The 14406-nt window shown below is 38.3% G+C and overlaps 2 protein-coding genes across 2 annotated transcripts in view; one reads left to right on the forward strand and one right to left on the reverse strand.

The window, feature by feature from the left end:
- LOC121891932 (nectin-2-like) overlaps positions 1–14406 on the reverse strand; it is a 933424-nt gene that overhangs the window by 862018 nt on the left and 57000 nt on the right. The gene's annotated exons all lie outside the window — the stretch shown is intronic.
- Positions 6850–14374, forward strand: LOC121891953 (protein boule-like). Its single transcript, XM_042404674.1, has 11 exons — positions 6850–7045; positions 8735–8899; positions 9092–9183; positions 9627–9681; positions 9784–9859; positions 10159–10319; positions 10668–10739; positions 10874–10909; positions 10995–11090; positions 11595–11687; positions 12239–14374. The coding sequence occupies exons 1-11, from the start codon at positions 7025–7027 to the stop codon at positions 12377–12379; spliced, it is 1008 nt and encodes a 335-aa protein (XP_042260608.1). The 5' UTR covers positions 6850–7024; the 3' UTR covers positions 12380–14374.

The raw sequence follows: 14406 nt of genomic DNA on the forward strand, positions 1-14406 counted from the left end.
GAAAGCAAAGTAAAGCATGAGGTACTTCTACGAGACATCAAAACCCAACTCTTTGTGGTGGTAGATGGTGGAACTTAAGCAAACAGTAAATAGCTGGATTAAAAATCAGACAGAGAATATTATATACTAAGAGAGAATTTTACAACTCTGTAAAGTTGTCATGGTCACTACAAAGTAAGCTACCAGGCGTGTGTGATTGCATGCATTTGATTGGCCAATGCAGTGTGTTGCTGGATGATATTGCATTCCTTTGTGGCAAAAATTGAGTCATTTTCAGAGTGCTGCTGGGACGACCCAAATGACCTTCTACTTGAATCTACTCTTCAATTAGAAAAGGTCAGTGAAACAATGCTTTTCAGTTCAGTTTTAGGTAATTACAACAAATCATTCCTCCTCTGTCATCTAGTCATATACTGTGGGTCAATAGTCAATAAGGAAGTAACATTAGACTGATAGAACATCCTGATCCTTTTTGAGAGAACAATCAGGAACTCCACCCCTGATAATAATGATAATAACCATTACCAGTTAAGCTCCAAGATCAAATAATCCAATGACTAGTGTAGTGGGAGCCACATAATTATCTCCAGCTGGACTGACTTCATGTCAAAGAACCTGACTTGATGGGTGGGTGCAGTGACATCACAATTTTGTACCTGCTATGTTCAATAAAGGAACTACAAGAGGTAAAAGAAAACAGCAAGGAGAGTTGGCTTCACTTTTAGCTCTCTGGCCAGAGACCAGTTGACTGTGTTTACTCTATTATAGGTCAGTGTGTGTGCACACCCACTAACTATAGCCAGGGCCCCAGCACATAAAACCCTAAATAATATGTCTACATTTAGAGAAATCATCGGGTGTTGCTGTGGAATGCAACACCATTGTGGTGAAGCATTTTCACAAAAGAACAAACAGAAAGCCAGAGGAGAGATGATATATTGTAGTTATATAGATATGATGCAATGTCACCGACACATGTTTATAGACTCTAGTTGTCTATGTGACTGCCAGTAATGCATGTAGTGTAATGTCATGTAGTGTATGTCTACACATCCACTGCTTTTTAAATGTTGTTGCTTCTCTGATAAGAACAGCTTTGGAGGAAACACTAAACACTAATTTTATATTCTTAGATACCACTGGGATACCAATTGGAGAATAAAATCTGTCAATTTGATTAGTAAAATGACAGATTGAGACAATGTCATTATTATAACATTATTTTTAAGCATCATTTAGCTTAATGGGCTAAATTAAGCATCAGTGAACGCTTAGAGAAAGACTCAGAGCATTATCTCCCTGGTTCTTTGAAATGTCACAGCAGCACAGGTGTAAACAATAAAATTAACGATGGCTGATTTACATCTAGCTGCTTCTGTTTCAGGCTCCTGGTATTGTGCATGCTGGCTCACTGTCACACAGAGCCATCGTTAATGTTTTTAATAACACCTGTGCTTCTCCTACTACTACTATATTATCATCCTCACTCTCTTTATTTTCTTTCTTACATCTGTGAAGTAACACCACACTCTGACCTGAAGTCTTGCAGGGTTTTAACTGGGTTTCATAGAGAACACTCACAAGACATCATACTGTATCTGAGCCATGCTACACTGCCATCTCTTGGGCACTGAGAAGATGGCATTTTGCCATACATACCAGCACATAAGGTTAAACAAAATTAAAAGAAGCAAAAACAGTATAGGATTGGACATTAACGGGAGAATAACTTTACAGGAGTTGGACTGACTAAACTAGACTCTTATGATTATGAAGGGGTTTTAGACTCTGGTGACACTTTCTATGATCACTATACAGTATCTACACTCTGACATGAGCTGGTTGGTCCAGTATGCAGCGCTGTTTGAACAATACTACATTTTAGATACAGTATGCAGACATGCACTTTGAGTCATAATTACATTACTTTACATAGTCAGATTGATCATTCAAATGTATTTTAACCAGTCAAAATACTGTTTAAGATAAAATAAATCACCTCTTAAATTCACAAATTAACACGTTACATCTAATTTGTTTTTTAATCTATAATTCTGTTTTTATGAGTCGGTTTGATAATTCAAGATATACAGGATAACTGAATATATCTCCTGAATAACATCTGGTTAACCAAAACTCCTCTGAGGATTCTACACGATAATGAAAAGAGTGTGGTCTTACTACTCAAAAACATACATAAATTATGCGGGTCATCTGGTCCACTGGCGTAAGGTTAAAAGGATCATTACTTTATTCATTTTCCCAGTGCAGCATTGAATGAATACTGGTGGGAATAAGTTGGATACGAGGCCTGGATGCTACGCAGGCTACATATAATCTTTGTTTTGTCGTGATCAACAAAAGTTGACAAGAAGCACAGCCAGTAGGAAAGCCTTCCTTCTCTGATAACCTAAACACACTCGCATGCAAAGACACACACGCATGATTGCACATCATGTTCACACTCAGAGCCACATGTCTTAGTTGATCATATTTGCCAGCGAAGTCCTATGATTATAACATAAACAAAATGGAGCACAAAGAGGGAGGTCTGAGCCCTGTAGTCACCTGAGTATTCACAGACATGAAGGTGTGTGTTTATGACTGTTTTCTTTTGCCCGCTCCCTGCTTGTAAGAAAACAGCTGACCTTGCTGTGCTCTGCCGGACTACAAAGTGATTTCATCTCAGTTCATATACAAGCTCTTTTGTTGAACCATCACATCTTGCTCGCCACCACCCCTCCACACCTCCCCCAGCAAACCCACTGCCATTTAGAATAACAGATGAATAAATGTACGAGGGGGAAAAACAGTAGACTGAAACCGCAGTGGAACTCAGTAATGGTCAGCCAGGCCCACCACGCCTCAGCAAATGTTTGTCCAAACCTGTTATTTCTGGCATTGTACTGTCTCAAAGAGATCATTTTATTCTCCGAGAGGAATGCAGCAGCTATAAATAGTCTAGAGATGAAGGAGGGGAAATCAGAGATTTGTAGAGTAATTACAGAGCCAGAGTCGAACCCTTCTGTTATGGCTCATTTTTCATCAACCTCTGTCTCCACGACTGTCTGACTGACTGACCAACTGAGGTAAAAGGGCCATTTTTCTCTGTGGGAAATGTGTGTCAGACCTGATATTTGACCTCGATTTCTTTTATATCTGTTCAGTAAATACTCATATGATATTTGTAACAGTCAAATGTTGTAAAAATTTGAGAAAGCAATGACAAATGATGACTAATACGGTGTGTGTCATTTTGGAAGGAAATGACGAACAACACAACATTAAAGCCCCTGAGAACTTGGCTTCAAATCTTGGGTATATTTTGATAACTTCAATGCATTTCTCACTTCAAACCAGTATGAAACGCATATAAAAATGCAAAAAATATAGAAATCTCTGAAGCAAAATAACCTTTGGCAGAAAATTGTGTGTTCATGTAGGACCCCATCATTCACAATAAGAAGCTGATTGAGAAAATAAGTTTTCAGGGCCTTTAAGTTTGGAGGACCTGTTGTCATATGTCACCTATCTTAGCACAAAGACTGGAAGCAGAGAGAAACTGCTGCCCCCGCTCTATCAAAAGCAAGAAAACACACTTTTTCGTTAAGTCCAAAAACCTGAACGTCAGACCCCTACTGTCACAAAACAAATGCTGTTCGCGAAACAGTCCAGACATTAACCATTGCCAACTTCTGGAGACACTGAGGCTAATTTACCTGAATTCTAATTTTGATAAAAAACATCCCAAGTGTTTGGCGTAGCCGCCTGGCCTGTTTGGGTCCTTTTCCTCAGCTCAAAGCTCACTTCAGAGCCCCATTACTCACATCCTGACATTTGAGATAAACAAGGAACATGACGAAATGACTGACTGGAAACAAAATTTTGTATTGAAACATGAAGTAAAGCTCAAGGGTTTGTGTCCATGTACAAAGACTTTTCACAATCTTGCTCTAAGAAAAAATGGCCCTAAGTACTGCCACTCACACAAGAGGAACATAATGATAATATAAAAAGAAATACACAATATTAACATGAAATCAAGCTAGAAACAAGTCAATACAAAGAGCAGAACTAAAAACTACTGGAACATAAACCCCTGAGACACATTGATAACTTAATCTCTTTTGTTTTAAGTGAAAACTCAAACAGTCAGGCAAGTTGCCCTGACAGCACTTGTGTCTTAAATCATCTTTGTGAGGCATAAAAGGACTTTTAGCTGGTAAATTGCTATAATTATCAAACATGCCCTTCTCATTTTGCACAGTCAGACCTCGTTGGCAAATTTACCCGGCAATTAAGAAAAGCTTTAAATGAATGACAAGTAATGGTGTGGCCTGCATTACTAAGATGAGGACAAACAATTTGGAGAAAAGAGGTTGCAATGACGGGAAATGTGCAAGACGGGCGGAGAGGGAATACTGTACACATCCTGAGCTTTTTGTCGAGGGTTTTAAAAGATGTATTCACAATAGTAAGAACGTGTTGTATGAAAACCTAAGAACAGTTTTACACATTGTTCATTCATTACTGATATTACCAGCTATCAGTCGGGCTCTTTTCTCTCAGTTGGAAACACTTTGTAGGCTTTGTACTGTCACTTTGTTGTGGTCTGAAGGAGGAGGAGGAAGAGGTGGGGGGCATAAGATGCAAATGACAGTGTTTCAGAGCACTCTGTCGCCAATCATAAAGAAATTACAGCTCTGTGAGTCTTGTACGCAACATCCAAAGCGGCTGCTTAAGGATCAGAGAAAAGTTGAAGCTCCAACTGGTTTACATGGATATATTGTACATGAATTCCTTGAGGCCTCTCTTGCCTGTGAAATGTCTCTGTCCATTAAGTCCCTATCTATTAATTATCAGTCCAAAGTAATCCAGGCACCCCTTTCCTAATGTTAGGAAGGAGGATCTCATAATCATAAGGGAACTGCCTCCAAAAATATACATATTAAATGGAAAAAAAAATCTTGCCAATTTAATTTATTTGGCCACAGGAAGATGATTTCAAGACAATTTTGACAGTTGTGGTTAATATTTGTGGGCCAGTTATTCCTATAATAACTGTAATTTCTGAATAAAATGGGTCAGTAAATGATTTTTAAAAATGTGCTGATTTTAGTAAAAAGGAAAACAGTTTGTAGTTGTAAACAGATCCTTAGATCCAATTTGCAAAAGCTTTGACATCACCAAATGTGTCAAGTTTGAAAAGCAGGAAACTAAGCCAACAAAGAAACATGCAAATATGTGAATACTTCCGAGGTCTAACTTTTAATAATCGGCTTTGATTTGATATACAGTACAACAAGAATAAAGACTGTCTGTAATAGAGAAATGGCGCCGTGGTGTGGGACGTTTATAATACTGCACACATCTGGCTCTTCACAAGACAGTTGAATTCTTTACTTCTTATATTTTCCATCCCTTTTATAAATATATACATGTGTGCAACCAGCATTGACCACAATTTAAGTTTAGACCTGTATTTCATATTTTATATTCAATATCAAAATCTAGTCAAGAACATGTTTCTGTCAGTTTGTAACATAATGCAGTAAATGAAGCTTAATTTACCTTTAGGCAAAATTTTTAATCTTTTTTTTAAAAGGACAATATTCTGTTGCCTGGTCCTTAAAACCATTTTTGGTTTTAAAATTATTTTTTACACAGCACTGCCTCTGGGTGGCCATGTCTCCACAGTTCAACTGCATGGAGCTTATACACGAGAGAAATTTTTGTGACCATGATGGCATTGCTTTGACCCTTTACTACAATAAATGTACAAGCTGTAAACACACAGTAATTAGAAATTTAATCTCCAAATGTGCCTTCATCAGCTCACAGATGTCTACTTTCTGGCAGGAAAGATGCCAAGGACAAAACAACAGTTGCAATTCAAGATTTCCACCAATTTTCTTATAGAAATTAGTGGAAATAATGGATTAAATGTTCAGCAATCATGTTATGGGACTGGGCATTCAGCAGATATCTAGGTTTACTAAAATATATCTGGAGATACAAACCACTGCTGGATAACAGGTAAAACGTAGCATTTTGCCTTATCCCCTAGAGCAGTGGTAGGCAAATGGCGGCTCATGGGCCAAATCCAGTCTTACAGCATAAACATTTGGCCCCTTGATGAAAGTTGAAGTTTAGAAAGCTTGTGAAAATCCCAGTGAATATATTTTTGTCACATCTAATAGCCTACTGCCCACAGATGATGAGAGGCATCAATAACATGGTTGCACCATGCTAGTTGAACAGTGCAAGGCGCTGAAATTAAGTCTAATTAACCCATCAGAAATTCACTTTTAATGGATGAATTCCAATTCAGTTTTAATTCCACAACTTTAGCCTATTTGGGCATAACAGATTTGTTCTTCACAAACACATTTAGGTGGCAGTCTAACAGAAATGGTGTGTTGATGCCATTTTTTTCTAAGGACACAACAACAGCACTTTCAATCAACCAGAAATCTCTTGTCTCTAAGTGCAACACCAAACATTTATTAACCAGGAAAAGTCTCACTGAGATTGAAAATCTCTTTTTCAAGAGGGACCTAGCCAAGACAGGCAGCAGCACAGTTAACAGGGTTGCAGACATAAAAAACATAACAATAAAATAATATTTTATAACATATTTGTGTATGTAGTGGTGGAAAAAGTACTCAGATCCTTTACTTAAGTACCAATACGACAATGTGAAAATACTCCATTACAAGTAAAAGTAAAATCCTACTTGAGTAAAAGTTAAATTAAATTAAAAGAAATAAATTAAACTAAACACGATGAACAAACTGAACAACCCCTGGAGAAAGCGGCCCATGGTTGAACCTGATGTTTGACCCCTGGTAGGCGGGGCACCGCGGGGTGAGTGTCGGCGTCCAGAGCGCCACACAGTCGGTGGAGGGAGGCAGGGGGAAGCACGGAGCAGAGCTGGAGGTTTTTAATCGACTATGGTTCATCTGGGATTGTAACCTGCATAAAACTTTTTTAAGGCGAAGACGTTGACCAGATAAATGTGGCTATGGAAGAAGAGAGCCAAAACGTGAGTGAGCTGCCAGTTAACTTATCGTTTGCTATCTTGCTAGCAAGACGCCTAAACTACGTAGTTAATTAAAACGTTGCGCTTAAGTATTTTTTATTTACTTTGAGATTAGTTAATCATATATTATAAAGTTATGAGCTGCTTTCATTTCACACTTCTCATCTCAATTTCTAAAAATCAGCCCAGAAAGAAAGTGCTAGCTTAGCTTGTGCAGCTAATGTTAAGTGGTTCAACCTGCTAAGTATTAACATCAGAAAAGCTGGGATTTTATTGAAATTTGCTGTGTGGCTAATTAAATACTGATGTTTGGTGATTAAGAAGCTTTTGCAAAACAGTTTGGAACTTTTTGGCAGAAAAAATATTCATGCTGATTCACATTGTTGTTAAAGCTACCCTCCAACTAAGCTGAAAAGGGTGCTAGCTAATATACTTTCTTGAATAAATGAAAGAATAATTAATTGAATTTTGTGTACAGTAAATTACACTATCCATTTTTGGTGGGATTTATTCAATTTTTCTTGGTGATTTGTATTCTTATGATTTATTAGATGTCACTGTTTACTCATCATTTTAATTTAATGTTACATTTGTAGTGAGTACAGTTAGCATTTAACTACTGTCCAACAAACATTAAGGCTCTAATGTGAAGGTGCAGCATTGAAATAAAATCAAAATTAAAATAGAGTGTACAATTAAAGGTGCTATAAGCAAGAATATCCCGGCCCATCCTGTCTTGCAATACCACTTTGTACCTCAAGAGGCGATAGTGAGTCATTGTAGTGTCCAGTCTGCCCTCAGACTAACATGAGAGGACGAAAAAGTAGTGCTGCCCCTTGCTACCGGCATCAATGGCGGAGATTTTTAGCCAGGCTAAAAGCTGTTGTAATCTAGGACCATTACTATGTCACTTTATGAAGTTTTGATATTTTTTCAGGCAGGAAAGTAACCATTTAGAAATAAATAGTGTTTGGGAGCCTCTAAGCGGCGCTTTTTCAAAACGTGAGTCGGTCTGGCAGTAAATGTACAGCACAGGCTACAGTGTGTCAGTTAATAAATGCCGTGTGGCTTCTCAAGACCAAGAAATGTCTCGTCTGTCCTTTCCCCAACTGCTGGAAAAGTGAAGGGGTTTAGCCCCGAAGTTAACAACAATGGGTTAGCCTAACCTGACGAGGCATAACAGAGAAATAGAGAACGGAGAAATGTCTGGCTGCTAACCACCACCACTGGCTCATATGCAAATAATGCATAGAAATGAAGGCTTAGCAGTTGTAACGACACCACAGTGGCTTATATTGTAGACAATTTTACCTTATTGAGGCTTTTCTCATGTTGTAAGAGTGATTTTATCTACTGGCTGCAGGTGTGTCAACTGTGTGTGACTTGACAGATTGAAGTTCTTACTGTTTATTATTTAGTTTGTTGGAACTTTAATGAAATGACAGAGTTGTTGAAGGTTTTGGTTTTTACACTTTCTTCAAAGACAAGCTTTTTTTTCTTTGCTTTGTTGTTCTTTTGTGCATAAAATGGCATTCAGTACTCTTCTAGTGGTAGGTTACTTCCTGGTGGGATAGTACAGCACTTCATCCCACGTTGCTGATAATATGTGTAAGAAGAAGAGTGTAGTTACCACTTGCTGGCCCAGAACCAGGCCACGTTACCTTGCATTTACGGTTGTTTTCTTTTTTCAAGTTGACATCCTGCTGTCCATCTCAGACCGGCAGCAGCTCCTCCACCCCTGATTTACCAACACCTGGAAACCACAGCAGCAGCAATAGTGACAGCCCGACCCACCACCTCCCCCGCCATGGCACTGTCATCCCCAATCGGATTTTTGTCGGGGGGATTGACTACAGGGTGAGAGCTACAAACTTGCAGGATTGACTCACATTTCTGATAGCCTACAAACATGCAGGTTTGGGTTTGTTGGGTTTGGTGGTTATTGCCACACATAGCTACTGCTGGCTGTAAATAATCTGAAATCTTATCAGCTACCAGTTTCTTTTGTGGCGAGGACACAGTCAAAAATGTGTGTCTGTGTCTGTGAAGGTTAATGAGAGCGACCTGCGACACGTCTTCTCACAGCATGGTGCAGTCAAAGAGGTGAAGATTGTGATAGATCGCTCAGGAATGTCAAAGGGGTGAGTTAATTTCATTTGCTTCCCCATATACAGTTAGTGACTAATGATGACCATGACTTTGAGTTTTATTCACAGATTTGACATTATTCACCTTTATATGTGAGAGAAGAATTGTTGAACATACAAAGTTGCTTTAACAGTACTGAAGCTCTGCAAAATCCCCTTTAGTGATGTAAAATGTGCATTTTCTGTTTTGCAGACATGTGATCAGTGATGTGGCTGCTTCTGTTTTTAAGAGCAGAATGTCACTGCTATGCAAACCATGATTGAGTAGCAAAATTATGGATGTATTAGGCATCATTTTATGCCCATTTGCACTTAATAAGCCTCACATATTTCATATCTTTGGAGACCTTGTGATCTTGACTGTGTTTAAAACTTCTTTGGGTTTAATCAGTGTTTTGGCAACATACAGAGAGCGATGTTTCTGTCTCTCTGAACAGATATGGGTTTGTTACATTTGAGTCCCAAGAAGATGCACTGAGAATCCTTCATGATGTAAGTAAAGCAGGACATAACTGTATAATGAAAATAAATTTTAACTACATTATTTATATGTAGCTAATCTACCAGGTTTAATTGTCTAATGTGATTTCTAAGGCCAATGGAATCTGTTTCAAAGACAAGAAGCTCAGCATTGGTCAGGCTATCCGCAAACGGCAACCTTCAGGACAAAGTAAGTCAACAGTCTGCTGCTGAACGACCTTTGACGAATGGCTCATGGCTCAATAAAATTAATAGCAGTTTGATAAGAAAATTCACTCACTATTTATGATGGTCTTTGCCACAGTTACAAGGTCCACTTTAATAAGGTACGTTTTTAGGACTAGCACTAAAAAGTAATTGAAAATGTTTTACATCAGGGCCACAATATGAACCCTGAATTGGATATTCTATAAGTCTATTTTCTAAGACATTTTTTGAAAGAAGTAAAAGATCCAGATTTACTGTTATGTGGTTTCTTTCTTTTCACAGCTAAAAGTGTCCCTTTGGCCGGCCCCAACCATGCCATGCCTCTGCCGATGTCTTGCGGGACCCTGCACCTGACCACCTCCACAGGCTATCCCTACACCTACCACAACGGAGTGGCCTACTTCCACTGCCCCAACACGAATCCTCCTGCCCAGCACTGGCCGGTCAGTTCTCGCTGATATCACATACACATAATGCACAAGATCCACTGTGTATATCAATATTAAATGACTGGACATTTAAAAACATGCTAGTCGCTTGAAATATTGCAGTTGTTGACATCAAAAATACTGTTGCACAAACATAATACACTTTTCTGTCTCACTTACCAGTTAGCGGTTCTTTCCACTTCTGTTTCTATCCGCCCATTTGAAAAGAGGCAATAATAAATACAAAAATAGAAGAAAAAAATTTGTCTTTCAAAAAATTTGGTTGGTAAAGTAGAAGGTTGCGAGTCAAGGGAGCACCAAGATGTAAAACCATGTTGGATGTTTTTGTGCTTCTTCTTGCAGCATACTCCTTCAGTGATGCTCCCTCAGTCCCATCAACCTGTCTACCAGCAACCAGCATATCACCAATACCAGGTCAGTTCCAGTGGAGATGGTAGCGATTAGCAGTTTACTGTTGCTTAATAGCAATTTTTATTAATGAATGAGAATAGCAGGTGGTTGAACTTTACGTAATAGTCTGCTCTATTTCTACCTCACTCCCTCTCCAGTGTGTCCCAAACCAGTATCAATGGAATGTCGTCCAGGTAGGTAAAATAAAGCTTTAAGTTCTTTTAAGTTGAGGAGAATTTGATAGATTGTTGATCTATTGTTAATGTCTATCTTGTCCAGTCACCGATGCCCTCCAGTCCAGTCGTTTACCCCCAGCAGTCAGAATATCTGTACCAGCCCACTGATGGAGGCTTTGTCCAGGACACTATGCCAGAGGTGCGGTGGTCGTTTAACTGCAGCTGCAGGGAGAATCTGTTCTCATGAGGAATTGCTTTTTTTAGTTTATGTCAATTTGTAAATTTTGCAGTTGGAATTATCAATTATCAGATGTAAAGTACGCTGGTTATGACCCCAGTTACACCTGGTATTAACATGCAATATGTATCTGGATACATTATCTGGGTAATGGCCTTTGCATTTACACATTTATTCATAAGAGTTCTCATTATCTTGATTCTGCACACTTTGTGATCAGATCTCAATAGGAACTTCTCAAACCACTCCTGCACTGTAGCATGATCCACTTCTCTGCTGTCCATCTGTGTGCTCAGTGTGTTATGAAACTGCTGATTGTGAATGTAGCCTCCTCTTCTGCTTGCTCTGATGATGTGTAACAGTTCACATAAATACATATAAAATCAAAATGCGTTTCATTGAGGCTCTGCTGGTTATGTGAGTGTCTAGTGGAGCTCACTTTGGCGTGTTCTCATAATTTTGCAGTATGTAGAGCCCTCGGTGCAGCAGGTTTACTCTGTGTATCCTCAGAGAACAGAGGGAATGACACCCATTGTTCCGCAACGCGACCCTGGAAAGGTAATCAATGAAACAGCTGAAATAACTGATAACTTACAGTACAGTGCATGAATTTGCCTTAGTTAACTTACCAAATAGTGATGTACAGTCTCTGTACTGTACTACAACACCTTTACAAAGATGATGCCAAAGATGCATTTAACACAAAGCTTGTAATTGAATGATAATTAAGTAGGTAAGGAAAGTGACCAAACATACATTTTTATTTATCAAACTTTATCAAAGCAACATCAGACAAGCTTTGGCGTTCCTTAAAATAAATTGTAATGGGAAAATACACACTACTAACCTTTTTTACAGAAAAATGTAGAGAAAGAAGACTGAAGTTGTGTTTTGTTCAGCCTGCTGTTGGCACTGCTGTTTACTTAGTTTAAGAAATAATAATAAAAGTACGATGAAATCTAGCCATTTTATTAAAACACAAAAACATACTTTTGACAAAACAAACGTAACCATTCATTTTCAGTTGTCACATCAGCATTTTTGTCATGTTTGTATACTCTATTTCTACAAACCTTCACTGAGTCATAATGTCATCTTTTTCCCCACAGAATCGGATGTTTCCACACTCGCGGATCCACCTAAAGCCAAAGTACCGCCGCTACGCCCATCACAAGGACTATCACTGCCTGCCAGAAGCAACAGAGCCACTAGACGCCTCCATGCTTTACACAACCTCTTATGTAGGCTAAACCCACAGACAGCTTTTCAAGAGTTGTCGTGTTTCATGGGATTTCAGAGCCTCTTTCTTAAGATGATAATTTTGTCTGTCGCACCTGTTCCCACCAACTCTCCACAGCCAAGGTAAGCTTTCACCTTGTAGGCCTCACAGATGTTACGGAAAACTTGCAGCTCTCACCTGATAGTTTGATCCAGCTGGATGATTGAAGTTGAGTCCACATTACACTGGCTCACATTACATACTGTACATTACAGTTACAGTGGTTGCTCTTCACAAATTTTTCCTCAATTAACACACATAAACTTAGCAATAATATAAATCAAGCTTTCTCTGTAGTAGTTGTGACATAATACCTTGGAGGTGAATAAACCATACATTTGCTCTTGATTACAGCTAAAATTTAAGTACATTGTCCCACCAAAGTCTCAAACCTGAATTCTTTTGTTCAGCTTTTATCAGATAATACTCAATTTAGTCTTAAAACCTTACAAATTTACAATATTAAAAACAAAGTCACTTTGAATAATTCTATTTTTAAACCCGTACATCATTCCTAATAATAAAACATTCACTGAAACGTTGCTAAAAATCTGCAACAAACAGGAAGCTCAAATCTACCATCTCTCAATTTTGACTTGAACATAACTTGAACCCTTTCTTTGTTTCATAGCATTGTTACAACAGCATAAATCTCAGAAACCTCCACAGACACAAGTACCATGATGTATCTGAGAATACCAGAGATCTATTTTGTTTATTTATTACCATGTCAGCTTGTTCTCTTTCTACCTTACTGTACAATGGAGCAATGCTGTCCATCCTCAGTGTATCAGTGATCACATTTATATGTGGAAGGATATGAAAAAAATAAGCTAAGCTAATCAGGCTCACTGATTAGTGAAACAGGATGCTAAGAGTTAACAGTGGGGTAATCGGTGTTGGGACCCTGATCCACACTGATTGGTCCACAGCCAATTCATGTTAGAGCAGCGCCTAAAAACTATATTTTATATAGTTTTTCGATATGATGATGTGAAAAAATGTGGCGTGAAACCTTCTGCACTGATAATTTACAGCCACTAATAAATAGGCAGCTGTACCCTGCAGACTTGAATTGTAATGTTGAAACAGTACATGTTACAGCAACATGACCACAGTACTTTGTGTATATTCTATATAAAGCAGGCTGATTGTTTGGTGTATGTTGAAGTGCATATTTAGCCGTTTCTGACAGTAGGATTCATCCATGAATGAGTATAGTGGTTACTCAGGAGTTTTTTTATTTCAAAAATTATTATTTTATATTTGGAAGTTCGTGGAGGTTCACTAAAAACAAAAGTATGGAGGTAGTATTTAAAAAATTTGAGCAGGATTTTAAAGCTTGCAGGGTAAGCACAAGACAATTTAAGAGTGAGTGCCTCCAGAGAAACTTTATCTCTGTACTGTATTTGAGTGAGCACAAGGACTCCTGCAGCATGCTGTCTTCAAAGCTACTCACTCAGATTTGGAAGTTTTTTATTCTTCTTATGCAAAATTTGCAAAATCCACTGGATTTGACCTGGAAGCACTAAATGTAAAACAGGATTTTGATTACAGTTGTTTGAAAGCAACCTTTTACATTGTTCAAGTGCTCAGAATCTCAGAAAACAGAAGATTTGTTAGTGCAGATTCGGCATATATATTTGTTGCTGTTTGCTCTCAGAACTTGACTTTTTGATCTCAGCTTGAATTTGTTAGCTATGTCATTCATAAAGTTCATTAGAAATACATAATTGTGTACCTTGAAGGAGTAAGTAAGTAGGAAATATGTGTACAATAACTGATTTTAATTTTTGGAGAATTGTCTTTCTCTGGTGGCTATCCTTTGTTCCATTCCATTTGTCAGTGTAAATTAGTCGGTCTGTTACTTTTATAGTGTTATAAAAGTTCCTTTTGTGCTCCACTTCTGGACGTTATGTTGTTGAGTTCAAATGGCGTTTTAAAATATTAAACAGGCCTGCCTTAACCCTCTGGGTTCTGAGACATTTTCTTCCTATT

The sequence above is a fragment of the Thunnus maccoyii genome, chromosome 24 (assembly GCF_910596095.1).
Source record: "Thunnus maccoyii chromosome 24, fThuMac1.1, whole genome shotgun sequence".
Classification (NCBI taxonomy): domain Eukaryota; kingdom Metazoa; phylum Chordata; class Actinopteri; order Scombriformes; family Scombridae; genus Thunnus; species Thunnus maccoyii.

Coding starts and splice junctions, on each gene's coding strand:
- LOC121891953 (XM_042404674.1), top strand. CDS start 7,025: ATGGAAGAAGAGAGCCAAAAC. Junction 10,910..10,994: donor ATCAATGGAATGTCGTCCAG/GTAGGTAAAATA, acceptor TATCTTGTCCAG/TCACCGATGCCCTCCAGTCC. Junction 11,091..11,594: donor TCCAGGACACTATGCCAGAG/GTGCGGTGGTCG, acceptor ATAATTTTGCAG/TATGTAGAGCCCTCGGTGCA.